The sequence below is a fragment of the Vicia villosa genome, linkage group LG5, assembly GCF_029867415.1.
Source record: "Vicia villosa cultivar HV-30 ecotype Madison, WI linkage group LG5, Vvil1.0, whole genome shotgun sequence".
Lineage (NCBI taxonomy): Eukaryota > Viridiplantae > Streptophyta > Magnoliopsida > Fabales > Fabaceae > Vicia > Vicia villosa.
Window position 1 is genome coordinate 136,170,313 of NC_081184.1, and position 20,922 is coordinate 136,191,234.

General features: G+C 32.8%; 1 protein-coding gene across 1 annotated transcript; it reads left to right on the forward strand.

Moving 5' to 3' along the window:
- The first annotated feature begins 16,339 nt into the window (after window positions 1–16,339).
- On the forward strand, window positions 16,340–17,021 carry LOC131602646 (histone H3.2). The gene has a single exon (XM_058874812.1). It carries the CDS (start codon window positions 16,432–16,434, stop codon window positions 16,840–16,842), a length of 411 nt encoding a protein of 136 aa, XP_058730795.1. The 5' UTR covers window positions 16,340–16,431; the 3' UTR covers window positions 16,843–17,021.
- The last annotated feature ends 3,901 nt before the right edge of the window (window positions 17,022–20,922 follow it).

Here is a 20,922-nt window from a genome sequence, read left to right on the forward strand (position 1 = left end):
AATTTTGGTATATGGACTCTGACGCCACTTCTCACATGACCTCATCGCAAGATAATCCCTCATCTTATTTAAAGTTGTGAAAAATAATAAAATAATCGTATAAAAAGGTCATTCTATTCTAATTTATATTCTTATATATTAGAGTTTGACCTAACTCATCCTTACGAAACTGTCTTATAAGGTAAGAAGTGTCACACTATATGAACTCTTTCAATGTTCTATCTCCAACCAATGTGGAACTTGAAATCTTTCCAATACGCCCCTCACATCTAATAATCTTTGAGGCCTGGTGCATGGATATAATCAATGGAAGGCCCATGGTCTGATCGATAGACTCTGATAGCATATTAGAATTTGACCTAACTCATCCTTACAAAACCGACTTATAAGGTAAGGGGTGTCACTCGATATAAATTCTTTTTGATCTAAACCATCCTTATAAAATTGTCTTGTAATATGGAGGGTGTCACTCTATATATAAACTATTTAAATGCTCTATCTTCAACCAATGTGGAACTTGGAATCTTTCTAATACACTCACTCACGCTCAACACTCTTTGAGGTTTGGTGCATGAATATAATCAGTGAGCGGCCCATGATTCGGTCGATTAGCTCTGATACCATATTAGAGTTTGACCTAACTCATTCTTACAAAACCGACTTATAAGATAAAGGATATCACTCTTTATAATTTATTTCAATGCTTTATCTCTAAATTATATGGACTTGAAATCTTTCCGATATTACACTTTCTCCTACCGATTAATTTTTAATTTAGCTTATTCATATTAAGTTTTTAACTTAAAAATCTAATAAAATAAATTTTATAATTAATTAACTCATCATATTATTATTATCTTATCAAATATTAAATTGAGATATGGATCATATATTTTCGTTAATTCTGTCCAACAAATAAGTGTCAATTTTTTTTAATTAACCAACTTTTTAAAAAAAATTAAATAAATAACCAAACTTTCAAAATATTTACGCAAATGACCATTTTTTCAGAAAACATACACGTAGTCGCTACTTGGGGTGGCAACAACACTTATTTTATGTCCACGTCGCCAATTAGGGTGGCGACAACGTTGAATTTAAGGGCAAGTCGCCACTTTGAGTGACGACAACGTTGAGTTTAATTTTTTTTGCCTATAAATACAAGCTCAACCATAAACTCAACCCCACCACCAACGCTTCCAACACAGCCAAGACACCGGTGGCGGGCTCCTCCAGATCACCACTTGCCCCCGACACAAGCATACATGACGAATACCAGTCATACAACTCATTCATCCATCAAACATCATAATACCCAACCAACGACCATTGGACTTCAAGAAACCACCATAACCAGTGTATTTTAACCAACCCGATTCGACTGCCAACTACCAGAGACCATATTTTGAGGCTGCGCCCACCAAGACAAAAGCTTTGAGGGCTCTGCGGGCATCCGTCTTTCCTACAGCGGAAATTCTAGAGGTCAAGGTCGGCTGACAAATTTTGTAGACCCGAAGTACATTGAAGGGCCATCGACCCAAATACATCAGGAACCGGAAAGCGGGCGTCGTAGGAATAGGGGTACGACTAGGGTAGCACTACCAACTCGTGAGCCATCTAGACGAGTTATTAGACCTCCGTCGTGCGAATCGTACCAAGGTTCATCCGCACTAGGTCCATCAAATTTGTAATCGTAGACCCTATTATGATTAATGTAATTGTAGTTTTCTTATTAATATAAAATGGTAGTTGTTTTTTATTAATATTCTTTATTTAAGTAATGTATACTAGTTAAATAGAATAATTTAAACAATGTCAAATAAGTGGAGTAATTAAAAAAAATAAAAATAAAACAACGTAGTCGCCATTAGGGGGTAGCGACTTGGTCGTTTTCAAACATGTTGTTGTCAATGGTGGTGGCGATTTGGTGACTTTTTTAGTGTAGTCGCCAATGGTAGTGGCGGCAACGTATAAATTTTTACTAAAAATGGTCATTTGCGTAAATATTTTGAAATGTTGATTATTTGTGTAATTTTTAAAAAAAATTTAGTTAATTAAAAAAATATTCACAAGTGTCACTATTTATTTTAGAAGTACATTTTTATTCTTCAAAACAAAACAAAACAAAGCGCCCTAAAATATGGTTGATAGAAATAAACTTTTCTGACATGATTTAAAACAGACATGCATTATTTGACAATGCATATTACATGCTCAAAGCCATGTTTTTAGGAAGATGGTAGTTGTCTAGACTAAATAAAGTTTTTTCACATAGTTTAATTTATTCATTTTGAAAATTAATAATACTATAAAACTCAAAGTGTTATTAATTTAATGATTTGTAATGTCAAAGCTTCTTCGTCAATCTTCATTGTTGATAAACATGCAGACGTATTATTATTTATCACTCATTTTTGGAATATTGATTTGGTCATCAATTGAACCGCGACAATCAATAATATTATTGGAAGAATATAAATGACTAAGCTTCTTCTTCAATCTTCATTTGTGTCAAATATTATGTTAACAAAAAAAAAAGAGAAATACTATTTTTTTTGTTTTCTCTTTTCCCATCTGTTTCACAAGATCTATTTGATGGCTCAAAAGTGAGAGAAAAAAATCGAATAAAAGTATAGAATCTTACGGCCACGGGCCACGGCCATTTGAACAAAAGGAAAATAAAAGGGTGATTCCTTTTTATTTCCATGCTAAACAATAAGAGAAATAGAAATGAAATTCTTGTATTGGCCTATTAGGTGAGTATAGGAGAAAGATGATCGGGGTAAGGAAGGAATAAAGTACACTTCCACTATCAAACATATTCTTGTTTTGATGCTTATTTTGGAATTTTGAAAAACTTTAGAGGAGGGTGATTAATGGTTACAATCTTATCTTTTTTAGACCATGAGACCAATTATTTATGGGTCTAAAGGTTGTCAATAATCCTCTAATTTTTTTATTTTTGAAATTAAAGTATGGATTGTAGAGACTAATTTCAAAAGTAGCATAGATTTATTTAAGAGTTTGACATATCTCAACAAGTATATTTTTAATATGTTTTTATTAAATGATTAAGAGGCACAAACATCTATTATTTGTGTCACACTTTGTTGATTCCTCTGATTTATTTCTTGGTTGTGCTATCTTAACTTTATTTATAAAATATTTGAATTTATTTTTTATAATAAGTATTTGTGAATTTATTTGATTACTTTATGATATCTTGATAAATTTTTATTAATTTAAAATATTTTAGAAAAATAACTTTCCTTTTTTTTTATAATAAGTTTTTTTTTCTCCCCTTCATCATTTATTTTAATAATGGAGGAGAGAGGAAAAAAAATTGACACATAATCTCTACCATTTATTTTAAAATCATTCTCATGTTCTCATATAAAAATGTCATTCTCATATGATACGTCCTCATATATATATATATATATATATATATATATATATATATATATATATATATATATATATATATATATATATATATATATATATATATATATATATATATATATATATATATATATATATATATATATTACAAGAATATTGTTAGATTGCGACGGTTATTTTTGACAGATTACGACCGTTAAAATCGTTGCAATTTACAATCTACGACGATTGTAGTACCGTCACAGAATTACGTGTCCTCGCAACGGTTGCTAAAACTATCACACCAATCGTCGCCTTACTTCACGACAAGTTGGAATTGACTTAAATTAGAAATGGCGGCAGTTAAAAACCGTCGTGAATATGCCTTTGAATTTTGTTTTCGTTGTACTTCGTGACGGTTTGAAATTGTCATGAATATGATATCCTGTAATTTTATAGGATGTTTTGTTATTACTCTAAATTCGCAGGTAATGTCGCATAAATTTTTGCAGGTAAATCTTCAAGAATTTTCAAATCCACAGGTAATATTGCAGATATTTATGTAGGTAACTCCTCAAGAATTTTCAAATTCGCAGGTAAGTCCGCGGTTGAGATATTTTTAAAATTAAAGAAATATATATCTTTTTGATATTGAGAGCTTTAAACGTGAAACATTTTGTTTATGAGACATGCATTTAATATGTGTGTTTTGAAGGTTAACTACTCTCATTATCCACATCTCCAACCATAACATAAAGATTTGCTTGGAACCCGTTTGACGATCTATGAGGTCAATTAAAAGAGTTAGCCTCAATATGCTTTACAATCCTATTTTCATGAATAAAAGCGATTTGAGGGGAACCCGTCATAGGATAGCCCAACTGCCCAATCAAGGAAACCTTTGGACGAAATACGAATTGTTGGACCCTCGTCAGAAGGCTGCACACTAGGTTCTACCTACTCACTTATCACCAGCCGTGAAATCTAATAAGACATTCTCTCACACTTCGCGTCAGGTCGAGTGAAACGATTTTAACCTTTTGTTTTATATAAGTTATACCACACACCATAAACATGTATTCATTCATTTACTCTTGCAATATTGCTTCTTTTCAACCTCACTAACTTAAGCGTTGGAATAATACCCTTGCAGATACATCTATGCTCCATTATACCGCTCCATCATACTGGAAGAATCTATTTCTTTTACATAAAAAAACAATTTTAGGTTCATTTATAAAATATATAAACATTAATATAATAATAATAATAATTTACATCATATCACTTCATCCCGTTGACATGATTATGATGGACTAAATCATGATTTAGTAATTTTATAAAAAAAAATACAGTTTAAAACTCTGTGAAAGCCATCTTAGTTTTTTTTTTTTAATTTATGGTCAATATAAAAATACATTATATAAATCATACAATATTTTCTATTATTACAAAAACTCAAAGTACAACAAAAATAGAAAAATATAATTAATATTGATATTCAATTTTATTGTCTTAATATTTAACAAAAATAAAGACAATTTCATACTATTAACACTATTTTGTGTGTTAATTCGACTTATTAAAATATTCGTTTGTAAGTAAATAATTTGTATATTATCATTTAATCATAACAAACAAACAAAATTATTAAATAAAAATAATTTTTTCATAACTAATTTTAAAATTATATTTATAAATAGTTATCTAATGGTACAATATGAGAAATACAAATAAATGTTGTTGTGAAAAATTGAATTAAACACCAATAAACCTTCATTTATTAGTTCAACCGACACATTACAATAGAATGTCAAGTGATTTAGAATTCTCTTCATGTATCGCTAAAGATGAAAGCTATAAATATGAAGATTCTCATTGATTGTAAAGTCAATGCGAATATGGTGATGAAGGAGAAAGACGATAGGTTCTGACTGAAGAACATGGAAATAAATTCTAAGGAGTACGAGAATCACAAAAATGACAAAAAAAAGGATCAAACTCATATTATCCGGGTAGACTCCAAAATCAACATAACTCTAATGGGTCTAAATAAACACTGAGTTCATCTATTTGTTAGGGCGTTATTCTTCGCAACCTTAGTGGTGCTCATCCATCATAGTGAAAAACTAATAATACCCATAAAATTTGGAATTTAAAGTACGGACACACCCAAAATATAACCAATTTTATATTCTTTTGGTTTTGTCTGGTATAAAAGTTAACTTTCGAATTACGAAGTTAACTTCTGGACTTTCCTCATATGCATAGTTTAATTGATTTTGCATGTTCTGTCTCATGAGATTGACTTCTTTGATTATGATATTTTTTTTGTTTTAATTAAAGATAAACTATTTGACAACTAAGAAAGATTGAGACATAATATAGTGACCTAACATGCATCAGCATCGTTGATGCCACTTCATTTGATGTAGAAGTATCGTGTTTCTGAGTCCAGCCTGTTGAACTTGTTACTGTCGTTCCTGATGTTTTTTCAGGAGGCACCTCATACACCTCACTACTTTAACAATTATGCATACTTTGTATAAATTACTTAAAATATAAGGTTTATTAAAATATGTCAAACTTATAACAAGCTTATTGCATAGGAGGGAAACTTATTGTCTTGAGGGTTAGTCAAAAACTTAACATTTAAATTCTCTACTAAGTTGTGAAATAAACACACTATCATGTGTTCAAAATATGTTCAGGAGTTAGTCCAAAAATTAACTTCTGAATTCACCATTCCATCGATCCTTTGCCAAAATGAAGGTGTCCCACTTATGAAGTGTTTTGGTGTGTATTAGAGGCGTCTGAAAATTAAATTTTAAACTACACCAAAGATATTTTTGAGTTTCATAAGGGTGATTTTTTACCATTAAGAGTATCTTCAGCGGCTGTTTTTTGAGCAGATCTCCAGGATGACAAACATATAAGTAATGTTGAGAGCCATTGGAGTGAGTCACTTTGGCCAACTGTTGCTTTACAATGCAGCGATGATAAAACCAACTTTTCATCAAATTAATAATAAATTTTAAAATAGGCCATTGTTGAATAGTTTTTTAAAAAAAATATTTTTAACACTTTATTTAAATAAAATATTAATATATGCGGTAAAATTGTGGACCCAATATCAATTTTTTAAAATTGCATTGTTGAATTTAAAATTAGATGAGTTACTTTAAGATGATGTGGTTTAATGAATCCCACGGAGAACCGAAAATAAATTGCACCATTAGAGATGTTATGGAAAGAGCAAATATTGTTAAGAGAGAATAGAACTACATGTCCCATAATCTAGTAAAAAAAAATATTAAAAAAAATGAATTGATGGCCCAATAAGGGAACAACAAATGTAACAAACCCAACATAAATAGATTTTTTTTAGAATAACCAAGTTTTTCGAATTAATTACCCAAATAATCATGTTTTCCATTTATTTACCAAAATGACCATGTTTAGAAACTGGTTATAGTGTAGGCGCCATCCCATGTGGCTCCTGTGTACCTTTTTTCTATGTACACGCCACCCCAGGTGGCACCTATGTACAAGTGAAAAGCAAGGCGCCACCCCATGTGACTTCTATGTGCAATTTTTTTTGAAAATGAACCATATGTGATGACTTCTATGTGTTTTTTTAAATAACATTAAAAATTAACAAAAAAACGATACTACTTGCTATGTACTAGGCCTGTGGCGGAGTCACTAACATGTTTCTCATCACCCGAGGACACGTCACCAACTACACCCTCACTCTTCGCACGACCGGCAAAATGTCTCGCCCTTCGTAACGGGCAAGTCCATCCATGATCTGGGGATTGTGGGGCAGTTCACCCAGGACGATGAGCACGAGCTGCTCATCCCTAATTTCACGTGAGAATCTTGGCAGCTATCCATTATGGGCCTGGACCCTCAGCCCATAACGAACACTATAAGCCAAGCATTGGCGGCTCATTATAAATACTCTCCTCTGCAAGAGGGTTAAATATGACTCATTTTCAGAAAAATTACACATAAGAGTCACATGGGATGGCGTCTTGCTTTTCACTTGTACATAGGCGCCACCTAAGATGGCGTGTATATAGAAAAAAAGGTACGTAGAAGCCATATGGAATGACGCCTACATTATAACCAGTTTTCAAACATGGTCATTAAGGTAAATAAATAGAAAACATGATTATTTAGGTAATTAATTCAAAAAATTTGGTTATTCCAATTTTTTTCCACTTAAATATCTACTAAAAGTAATAAAAATCCAATTTTATTAAAAAAAAATTCGAAAGAGACCTATTAAAATTATATATTCTAAATTATCATCCAAATAAATTCTATAGTCTAAAGTTTCTTTTACAAATCATTGTCTAATAGAAATTAATTTATTTTAACAATAATTTTTACTTATTAAATATAAATTAAAACAACATAGAGTAATAAAATTGACAATTACTTTTTAACCAAGTTGAACTCTGACAATACTTCATAAAAAAATTATTGCTTTTTTATTTTTTATTTTTCTCTCTATAATCTTTATTTTTAACAAAACTATAATAATTGTTGTAGAGATTTAAATATCAAAATAACACGAATAAATTAATCAACTAAACAACATTTTGATGACTATTTAAATTTCTAATAATTTTTAACAAATAAACTTGTTTGAGCCTCTCAAAAATTGACACGAAGTTAATAGCTCGCGTATTCTTGTATGCTTGAGGAAATGAAAGTGAATTCATGACAAACAAATACTAATTTTTTAAATAAAAGAAGGTGGACTTTTTAAGTTTGAGATGATAAATAGCAAATTTTATAACATATTTTCTCAAGTCTCAACTGATGTCATCACACTTTGCCATTATAAAATTTATTGAATGCGTCGCAACTTTACTTAGATCAGTAAAAACAAAATTTCAACAAAAAAAGGTCGAATTAATATAATTTCTTTTTAACTTCAAGAGAAGGAATGGGGACCCTATAGGCTATAAATATTTAATTAACATTTTTGGATCACCCACCTATACTCAACAACTAACTCGTGGACAACATTAGCACTCTCAAGTTTTTTCATGAAACGTCTAGCACAAGCAAATCTTAATTGTTTTTTATTTTATTTTTAATAAGCAATTTGAACCTAGCGGGTTTCGAACTTGAGATTTTGAGAGGAACACACTCTCAAGACCCAAGCGATTCACCGCTAGACCACACACGCACACACAAATCTTAATTGTTAAAATAATGAGTAAAGTCTCGTTCGGGTCTTTTAAAAACAAGTGTAATGTTTTTTTTTTTGTTTCATATTTTGATTCAAAGTTTATTTCTCTTTCATAACTTTGAAAAAACCATTTTAGTCCATAAATTTATTAATAAGAGTTACATTTCTTTTTACTGTATAATTTTCTCAAGTGAGGTTTAATTTGGTCTATGTGACATTTTAGTTGGCGTATATTGTAACACCCCGTACATATACGTCTAGAATAATATGTAGTGATGCTAAAATGGTACAAGAAACATGCATAAGCGGGCAAAATAACAAGAATTAAAAATCATATACAATTACATTCTTCAACAAAATAAATACAATTAGCATGTCAATAATAACACACAGCGGAAATATATAATCTGATGAGGTCATCCTGCGATCTACTTGTCCATAGTCTTCAATGTGAACCATCTAACAATTTTTCTACTTCTACCCTGTTCATGAAAAATAACAAGAGGATTGGGGTGAGATTACTAAATCTCAGTGAGTTCTCCTATCTTACGGGTTCACTCGGTACTACAAGGTGCATGCAAACAAACGGATCCACCATGGCTCTGAGGTTTTTCCTCACTGCCTGGTACAAACACACAACAAGGATACAATCCACATTGGAAGTCCCTTGACTAACCAATGAGATAAACAAACAACCATGAGTACCAGTTTCCTCCAGAATAGATCTTCCGGGTTTACCTGTTTGCCTCCTATCTGGTGCGACCCTCGAGGTCAAGTCTTCTGGGGTTACCCGCCTTTCTGCTATCGGAAACTATCCTCAAGCCACACAAACAAGTATGTAGACCCGTACCCATGTACGAGGAATCCAGAAGTAAGTTCTACCTTTCTACTTAGGCTACGCTATACCACACCCTCGATGTGTTATCCCTTGTGCCTACGCGTCAAAAGACTTTCACATGCACACCGCTAGATAAAACAAACCATTCCTTGATCCGATGTCGCGCACAGATCAAAAACGAGTAACTTTTGAAAATATAGTGTAACGGTAACGACAACTCGGATATCGTTCTCACAAGGATTCTTGTAATATTATCAACCAATTGAAGTTCCGATTGGGGGGTTTTAAGATTCAATTTAGGAATTTTAGACAAAATAAGCGATTAAATTAAGTGATTATAAAATAAGCTGAAACGACAATTTGCCGATTCGGTTCTTATCTATCATTGATTATTGTAATTCCAACCTCCTAAGCGGATTGTCTATTCCTATTCGATTATAATATCCATTGACAAGCGCAATTGATAGTATAATTTGTATGTTCCTATTATCCGAATTAAGCAAACGAGATTAAGTTTCATGAATTAAGCAAACATGAATTAAACGGACACGATAACGAATTAAGCAAACGATAACGTGACTATAGTTAGGATCATACAACCAATCAAATTAAATCAATATAGTCTATGCAAATCGAATTAATCAAACAAGAGACATAGATTAATATTGAAAGGAATAAAACTGAATTATAATTATAATAACCTCAAGGTCGGAACCTGAATACAACAAATTGTCTCAAAGGAATTAGTTCTCCATGGAATTCGTACAAGCTTGCCTCATAATTTCGTGAATAGTAAAAACGTAACAATGAACATTAGCGGTCAGCCCTAGGTAAATGGGAGAAACAATAATTCGGGTAATAACCCAGCTGGGTCAAACAAACATAACCCAGGCCCAAAACTAACGACCCAAAACTAAATAAAACTAATGATGTAGCTTCAAACGAAATTCTGGGAAATATACACTCCGAATCTAACTTTGACTCCAACACAAAAGTTGTAGCTCTTTCTCTTAGCTTTCCGTCGATTATTAGAACACCTCAATCAGATTCCCGGAGCTCCAGTTATGATCATTTTAGTGCAGACTACTAATGCTGAAAATAAAGTGCGAAAATCAAATTAAACCAAAAATAAACTAAATTAGAAAAACATTATCAAACATAAAAGTAAACAAAGAAAATCAAAGAAATGCTTAAGAACAGACATAGGAGAACGTGCATTAAAATGCACTGATCATTCCTACATAGAATTCCATCCGCGACGGGTTTTCCCATAGTGACCTTGCCTAAGTGGCGTCACAACCCCATCAATCATCTATACGCAGATGTGTTAACCGCCAATGCAAATACGCCATAATGACTACACAAGCCCATTGGGTGAAAGCCTAGTGGCATTGCCTATGTGGCACCACTAGATAAGAGTTATCCGACATGATGTAACCTACATGGCACTACGCCCTCGCCATACCAAGCACACCAATGTTTTATCCACGGTAGAAACGTCTTTTCAGACCCGCTCGCACATTGCAATGGTAGCTCAGGTGTGTATGACTTACCGAGATGCCAATGTTTTTCCACTGGAGGTCACACCCCTCGCCATACCAAGCACGCCAATGTTTTATCCATGGCAGAAACGTCTTTTCAGACCCGGTCACACATTGCAATGGTAGCTCAGGTGTGTATGACTTACCGAGATGCCTATGTTTTTCCACTGGAGGTCACACCCCTAGTCACCGCATCGGTAATACTGATATGAGCGCTTTACCCCATAATAGCCTAGGTCTACTTCGATTCAAGCATATATCAATCACATCATCAAGCCACACAGGCACACAACTTCCGAATGTTCAACCGGAACAACGGAAAGCATGACATGATCATAATATAAAATTCAACATAATGCACCCATCAATAATTCACATATTGAGAAATATCACATTCATGATCATATACAATATAGCATGTTCAAATGCAATATAAACAAGTCTCATACGACTAAGGAGGCATTCGGTTCCCTATTCGGAACGGAACAACTTTCGGGGAAATAGTCACACAAAAATTTATTCACAACATTCTGTCTTAAAGGGTGTTAGATGTGTCGAAGAACGACATTTTGATAACGAGGATGATTTTCCTAGATAGTACATCTTATTAGCTTTTCAATGATATGTACTGCGCGTCAAATGGACATACAGAACAAAAGTTATGAATTTTTGAATTCTGAAAATTCAGCTCAACATGTAGAATAACGAGTTACTTCATTCAAGTAACCAGTTACTTCAGCCCATAATCCATTTTTTTCACTTTCCGCTCCCAGGTAACTGGTTACTTCATCCAAGTAACCGGTTACTTCATTGACAGAACCCTAAATTCTGCATTTTAAAGCTTTTAACTCCAATTCTTTTCTATTCCAAACATTTCCAACATATCAACAACATGCATTATAAGTTATTAGCAGAAAATGTGTTACACACATACATATTAACAACATGCAATTCATTACAAAAACACACATTCATCCAATGGATCAACATGAAAGCATTATTCTCCTTCTAAACCCAACATGCAAGTTATTCCCAAATATCTTACCCCAAGTTCCTATTTATGGAACTCACCTTGCATCAATGCAGATTTGGAAGATGAACATGCTGCAATTGAGCTCCTAACTTGACAAGAACTCCAACTCCAAATTCATCAAACCCGTATTCCACTTTAAACCTATTTTCAGCATCAATCACCAATCTTCAAACTCATTTTTCTCCACTAATATAGAAGTTATGAGTATGAAATCATATATCAAATCGAAATAAAATTCGTGTTGAATCCAAAACTTCAAGAATGACCTGAATTGGAGCTACGAGTAAAAAGCTATGGCTTGATGAATAAAGGCTGCTCAAGGAACTCGTATACTAAAATCAGCTTCAGACCCCTAACTTCAAACCTAATTATCTCTCTGATCGCAAACATGTACAAGGCTAATCTTATATGCAAATTGTAGAGAATTTCGTGAGCTTTCTGAAAAGTTCAAAATCGTTTTAATCGGAGTTACGAGCAGAGAGTTATTACCTTTTTAGTGGAAGCTGTCCCAAGAATATGAAAATGGAGCATGAAGATGATGGATGTGACTTCCTTCCTCTCTTTCTTGCTCATAAGCCTCCCATTCATTCTCCTTATGCATCTAATCTAATTTGTAATGAGCTCACATGCTATCTCTACCAAACAAGACCTTATGGACACATGCAATCATGTTAAATGACACATTTGCCATCCAACTAAGTGGTAATTACCAAGATGTCACTTAGTTGAATTCTAACTAGGTCTTATGATATATATATATATATATATATATATATATATATATATATATATATATATATATATATATATATATATATATATATATATATATATAGGGGACGACTCAAGTGAGAACACTTGGTTATTATGAGAAATGAGAACAATGAATCACGGCCATTAAATTTGATTTTAATGGACTGGATTGGTTTCTCTTTCTAGGATCCAGTCCATTAAATATTAAGGATCTTAGAAAGAGAAACCAATCCAGTCCATTAAAATCAAATTTAATGGTCGTGATTCATTGTTCTCATTTCTCATAATAACCAAGTGTTCTCACTTGAGTCGTCCCCTATATATATATATATAAATATATATATATATATATATATATATATATATATATATATATATATATATATATATATATATATATATATATATATATATATATATATATATATCTTGGGCCAAAAGTCTTCTAATTACCATTTAACCAATTTAAATGATAATTACCGATGTCGGAGAATTGAGTTATTACATATATATTATCATTTTCATCGTTTCTTTCTGACATCTTTTTCATACGTATGTTTTCATCCCTAAATTAAATTAGGTCATGAACTTCAATTCTCTTTCTCTTTGTAATCATCATATCATCCACCTACATTCCATTTCTCTTCATCTTCTCCACAAATTCGTTTTAATCACACTCTTTCTCCTCGTAATACATCATTCATTGAATCTCATCCCAATTGAAGAGTACAATAGTTAAGCGTGTTTTTCTTCCATTCTAAAACAATGTGGTAAACTCCCACGTTCTTTCTCTTTATAACTTAGGATTGTAGGTGATTTTTTTTATTTATATAGGGATATACTCAAACTGTGGAGGGTTATTTTGATTGGTTCTATGATAAGCAGAAGACGACAAGGACATATACGATTAAGCAATTTTTTTTTTAAAATTTTTAACAAAAGCAAATGAAGATCAGAGCTTTAACGAGTTCAGTATGAATGAATAGTTGAATCAAAAAGTAATAATCGATATATAAAATAAGAATTAGGAGAACTTGATGTGGCTGTTAAGAACACTATGAAACAGAAGAATTTATGGTTTGTTGTTTTTAATGTATTAATTTACAATTTTTTTTTAAATTTATTGCATAGATTATTTATGTTATATATGTACTTAAATGAAGTGGAATTCATAATTATGCATTTGATCTTCTTAATGTCTTGCTGTGTTACTATTAAAATGTCCAATATTTCTGTCAACAACTATTTAAAAATACCATTCTGATAAAAAAACGAGATAGCTGTTTATATTTGTTCAAAATTGTGTACATAAACAACACTGACATAAGAACATAAATTACTTCATTATAAATCTAATTAGTACTTGGTTTGTATCTGTTCAAAGCTGGCTATTGAAATAGTAATAACTAATAACATAAACTACTTTCATTTTAAACCTATCAGCTCATTAATAACTATAAAAAAACTCTAAATAATTAAAAAACGGTAACATTCATTAAATTTTAAAATATAAAAAAACATTTTTTTTACAAAATAAAGCATAATTCATTCAAATGACAGGAAACACAAATGAATTAAGTCTCAAAAGCAATTCACTAAAAATTAAATTTTGTCATTTGTAAAATTATAGTAACATTAATTTTTTGATAAATATAATAAATATTGTGTTTAGCAGAAAAGATGATTTATTCTATAGTTAGGGTATGTTTGTGAGAAGAAATTGAAGAGAAAGAGAAATGTGAGAAAGGGTATGAGAAGAGAGAAAAATGTGAGAAATAGAGTAGATTTGTACTATTGTTTGGTATAAGAGAGACAAAGAAGAAATAGGAAAGAAAGAAGTTGGTTATTTTTTGAAAAGACAAAAATATCCTTAATTCATATTTATTTTTTAAATTACTATTATTACATTTTAACTATACATTTTAATATATACATATATGTAAATCATTACATACACTTCATACACATTTATTTTATAATTTAATTGAATTTATACTTTAATTTTTATTATTAATTATCAATACATTCAAAAAAAGAATTATTATTATACATTAAATTGAAACTAGTGGTCTAGATTTATGCAGCACCATGAGATAAAGGGTATGTCTAGAATATGAAATCAAATAACTTCTACAGTTCCATTTCATCTCATTTTTGCACAGAAAGCTAAAATGTATGGGGCCCACCATGTTTTATCTCTCTCTTCTATTTCTTTGATTGTCCAAGCAGGAGAAATACTCAATTTCTCTTATTTACTCTCTCGTCTTAAATTCTCTCGTCTTAAATTCACCGCAAACAAGCACACCCTTAGTGAAGGTTTAGAAAAATGATTAGGACATTTTGTAAAAAAGAACTTCAAACTTCAAAGCCCAATAGTTTGGAATTTCGAAAATTATACCCCGTACCCCTACATTTATCCCAATACCCCTACAATTTTAAAAAAATCTCAATTTTGTCCTTATTAAATTTTTAACTTTTCTTTTTTATTTTTTTTTTCAATTTTACTGAACCGGATATTCCAGGGGTGGGTGTTCCGGTTCCTTTTTTTTTTTCAATTTTACTGAACCGGATATCCCAGGGGTGGGTGTTCCGGTTCTTTTTTTTTTTCAATTTTGCACAGTCGATGATGGTCGGATGTTGCATCGGGAAGGCTTCCTCGTAGCTGCTGCGTGCGGAATCAAACGAGATCGAGATCTGGAAGTTTAAACTGCAAGGTTCTTCTTCTGCAAAAGAAACAAATGTGAATTGAAAATGCTTCAAATAGATCTTTGTTTTTCTTTGGTGATTTGGTATATTGTTTATAGTTTTAAAAGGTTTTAATTCTGTTAGGTTTGTGATTGTTTCATATTTCATGGAGAATGTTAATAAAATATGATGAAACATGATTTTTGAAAATTATTGATGGATGGATGTTGTTGTAAAGTGTTTATGGTTTGTATTTGTGCATCTGAGAAAACAAAGGAACCGGAACACCCACCCCTGGGATATCCGGTTCAATAAAATTGAAAAAAAAAGGAACCGGAACACCCACCCCTGGGATATCCGGTTCAGTAAAATTGAAAAAAAAAAAGGAACCGGAACACCCACCCCTGAAATATCCGGTTCAATAAAATTGAAAAAAAAAATAAAAAAGAAAAGTTAAAAATTTAATAAGGACAAAATTGAGATTTTTTTAAAATTGTAGGGGTATTGGGATAAATGTAGGGGTACGGGGTATAATTTTCTTGGAATTTCAATTCACAAGGCCCATTTTAAAAACCTGCCCAAATAAAAGAACACTAAACCCGCGAGAAGATGAATTTTCCTTCCTATAGTATTCTCATTTTCATTTCCCCCCACCAAAAATCTTTCGATCCGCGTCACTCTCTCAAACTCAATCTCAACCTTTCATCATTACCAGATCAACGATCACCATCACACACTCCAAACTCTTCTACATGCCACGTCACTGATCCGCGTGCTCAACTACTCAAACAAACACCATCCGTCGATTATCCAATCTGAATCAACGGCCACAATCATAACTAATTCACCCTCTCAATTACAAACCCCGCACAAAATCACCACTATATAACAAACCAATTTCTCCCTATCGAAATCATCACTCTCAAAGCAAAACAAACAACAAATCTCCAGTTATCATCTGTTAGTAACCGTTTTCTGTTGCTTTACAATGGCACGTACCAAGCAAACCGCTCGCAAGTCCACCGGTGGCAAAGCCCCAAGGAAGCAACTGGCAACCAAAGCCGCTCGCAAGTCCGCTCCGGCCACCGGTGGAGTGAAGAAGCCACATCGTTTCAGGCCAGGAACCGTCGCTCTCCGTGAGATCCGTAAGTACCAGAAGAGCACTGAGCTTTTGATCCGCAAGCTTCCGTTCCAGCGTCTTGTTCGTGAGATCGCTCAGGATTTCAAGACTGATCTCCGTTTCCAGAGCTCCGCCGTGTCTGCACTTCAGGAAGCGGCTGAGGCTTATCTTGTTGGGCTCTTTGAGGACACCAACCTCTGCGCAATTCACGCTAAGCGTGTTACCATCATGCCAAAGGATATCCAGCTTGCTAGGCGTATTAGAGGCGAACGTGCTTGATTTTGTTGAATTCTTGATTTTAGGGTTTGTGTAGATATTATCGACATGTAGTTAATCACAAACCGTGGTTTCATTTTCTTTAGGCCTAATCTTGTAATTGTTCTGAACGCTTTATCAATTGAATGAATCTGATATGTTCAACTATTGTTTAAAGAAATCTAATCTTTGCTGAAATTTTATGTCAATTTGTTACGTTTTCGGAATGATAATTGCTCTATACTATTTTTTATTCACTTCTGTTATAATAATCTTTATTGAAAATATATATTGATTGATTGATACAATGAAGTCAATGTTATCGTACATAGAACATTGCTATTGGAATGTTAAATTTTGTAATACCCTTAAGAATCCTTGAATTGATATACCAATATTTTTTATCTAATTACGCCTGAGAATTTGCTAGAAGAAAGACCTGTATCAATAACAGTTCCATTAAGTTATGAATTGAAATGTAGCAACAAACTTAATTCTATATACTTATTTGGTTTTTGAAGTCTGTATTGTGTTTAAGTTCCATTTGTTATCTATAAACTAGTTAATTAACCAAAGATACAGGTTAAATTGTTTAGTATAACTACTACTCTGTTTATAAAAAGAATCATAATTAACTTATTAACTTGTATCAAGTTTTTCACAAGAGAAAAGTGGAAACATACTGTGTCTTTTGTTGTTTTTGTTGCAAGGCCATTGAAATTGCAAGTTGCTATTTTACTATTGAACTTAGCCCGATAGGTGCTAAAGACGTATCTCGCATGTTCAGTGACTGAAACTGGTTCAGAGCATTCATTTCCTGGTGAATCTGAGTTACAACTAATGTTTGTTGCATTGCAGAGCATTCTTACAATTCTTTATCATTTTCTCCTTCCCCTGCCACACACCAGGCCTTTCCTCTGTATGGCATATTGTTCTTTGGAGTAGGTATTGATGCAAAATCGGCGATTTTTTTTTTCTTGTTAACTATGAAATAATCTGAATGCAAAGCTATTATCCGGAAGCAACGCGTTGTATGGTCGAGTACAATATCGATAGAGTAAGGGCCGCTGCATTGCCACTTGGATGTAGTGAAAAATAAACAATGGTTCTTACATTTTAGTGAACAAGTGTGAGGAAAGAAGTTAGTTCATGAGTGTAAGATTCATTTTGGATCATGAAATATTGGCACATTTACTAGAAAATCTATGGAAATAGTGGACAATATGGTTTGGCAGATAATCAATTTAACGAGCCTACAAGAAACTAAGTGGACAAGGGAAAAAAGTGAAAGAATTAAAAAAGCTTGCGATTTAAGATTTAGTACACCAAAATAGTTAGATCAAGAAATGGGGGTGGGGCTATTGTTGACAAGGAGTGAAAGAAAGAAATTGTGTATGTGAAAAGAGTAGGAGATTGAACCGTAGTCTGAAATTTGTAGTGAAACAAAACACCTTTAATGTTATTAGTGATCATGCACCATAGGTTGGGTTTGCAAAACACTTTAAGATACTCCCTCCGTCCCAAAATATAAGAGAAAAAAAGCATTTTTCTTGTCCCAAAATATAAGAGAAAAAAATCATCTTTCATTTCTTTCAAGGTAAAATTAAATGCAAATTGCATTTAACTTACATTCTCTCTTATCATTTCTATAACCAACAACAAATTAGAATTTTTTTTTACATCTTCCAAAACACTTTATTTCAAAAAAAACATAAGTCAAATGATAGTGTTTTTAATTTTCTTAATAAACGGAATTTTGTTTTTTTCTCTTATAATTTGGGACAGAGGGAGTACGATTTTAGGAGGATTTAGAAGGATTACTTCAGGATATATCCCAAAGGGAGAAGTTTTTTTCAAGAGGAGATGTTTATGGTTATGTAGGGAGCGTAGCAAAAGGTTTTGAGAGCGTGCATGTGGGATATGGTCTAGGAGAGGTGAATGCGGAAGGTAAATTCATCTTTGAGTTTTCTTCGGCTTTAGCAAATACCTATTTTAGGAAAAGAGATGAGCATTTTATCACATATAAAAGTGGGGTGACATGTTCTCAAATATATTTCTTTCTTATTTGGAATTCTGATAGAAAGATTTACTTGAAGTGTAAAGTTATAATGGGAGAGAGCATGGCTATCCAACATAAAGTATTGGTTATGGATATAAGAGTAAAGTAGAAAGCAAGGAGAAGAAGTCACATGGGAGCGCAACAAGTCTCGGGTGACATTTGAAGGGGGAAACACAAGATAGTTTCCAACACAAGATCTTGGAGGGAGAGTTTAGATAAACACAAGAAAATGCAAATGATACGTGAAATATGATGACCCAAGAGATTAGAAAAGCGGCTAAAGATACATTGAGGAAATCAAAACGTTTTGGACTTAGGGGTAAAAAATCGTGGTGGTGGAACGAAAAATGTTCAAAATAAAGTTAAATTAAAAAAGAATTTTTTAAAAAATGATCTAAATGTAAAAATGCTGAAACATGAGAAAAGTATAAGAAAACTACTAAAGAGACCGAGAAGTGGTGAGTGAAGAAAGAACTCAAGCTTTTGACAAATTATATCAATCTTTAGGAACCAAGGAAGGGTGAAAAAAAACTATATATAGACTTGCTAAGGGAAGATTAAAAAAGATACAGGATTTGGGCCAAGTGAATTGAAGTGTGTTAAAGATGTAAGGGAAGGTGTGAAGGACAGGCGAGCAAAGGAAAACTGAGTCCCATCAAAGATGACAAACTGCGAGATGATGATTTTTTGTGAGACAAATCAAAACATTTTAAACCTCTGTGATTAAGGGGATACTCAATGAAAATACACGAAGTCGATCGGGGTTGTAATTTGTTAATGATAATGGATGGAAACAATGGATCACAATGATATAGAAGTTGAGTAGGAGGGATATTAGACATAGTTTTCTAGGAAAGAGTGTTAAGGATATATGTAATGCATGATGCCAAAATGAGGGAGGAACGAAAGCACGAGCAAGAAGAGAATGAATCATGTTGTTAATGGTGCGTATTTTTTGTTTTGCCTTGTCATTTTGTGATGAAGTGTGACGGCAAGAGAAGCGAAAAATGAGACCATTAGAAACACAATGATTATGAAAAGATAAATTGTTATATTCTCGCCCATTACCATATTGTGTCCGAATTTGATTTGAGATACAAGTGAACATTTCAAAAATTTGAGATTTATTTGTTAGAGAAAACGTCCACAAAAAATAAAAAAACTCATCCAAAAATAAAACACAATAATGATGGCCAGGAGAACTCAAAACTAAGGAGGTCCATAAGTCACTATGTAAAATATCAAAGAGCATCACATAAACATTATTGGATGAAACAAAAGGCAACCTAACATGTTTGCCAAACACACAAGAAGTGTAAACTGTCCTAGAATTCAATTGTTCATAACTAATGAACTTTTTGCTATGAAAAGACTGCAAAGCTGAAGAACTGGGATGTCCTATATGACTGTGCAAAAGAATGTAAGCAAGACCGACAAAAGGATAGGAATTAGTAGGTAGATAGAGATCGATAAGGCCAGCACATCTCATGAGTGGAACCCTTGTCTGAAAGTCATTGACCGAAAAGCCAAAGCGATCAAAACATTATTTTCATTAGTGAGTTGTCGCACCAAAATCAAAATGACCTGTGTTTATGGCAGGTGGATAGGGTTATGTGTCTAGAATCCTGAATTGAAATATCTTTTCTGCTACCAACAAAATTTTTTTTATTTAAGTGACTCAAATTATAATAAGACGAGAGATTATCTTGTGACGTCACTATGTGGGAAGAGGCACGTGTTTCCATATACCACATGCCGTCTGGAGGAGTAAGAGACATGGTGTGCAAACAGTTGCGATATCAATGGGTGTTGATGAAGCTGTGACAATGTAACTCTGAGGAGGCTAGCCCAAATGCCTTTTCGATATGGAGGAGCAGAAGGGCGAGTCTACTAAGAAATAGGATACAAACACGGAGGCATGGCCCATGATGGTGGAGTCCAATCCTATTACTAGTAAGGGGATACTGCTAACGTGGATGTTTCTTTTGCAAAGAAGGAAAACAATGTATGCTAACACCAGGAGGACCACTATGGTTACAATGATT

Coding starts and splice junctions, on each gene's coding strand:
- LOC131602646 (XM_058874812.1), top strand. CDS start 16,432: ATGGCACGTACCAAGCAAACCGCTCGCAAGTCCACCGGTGGCAAAGCC.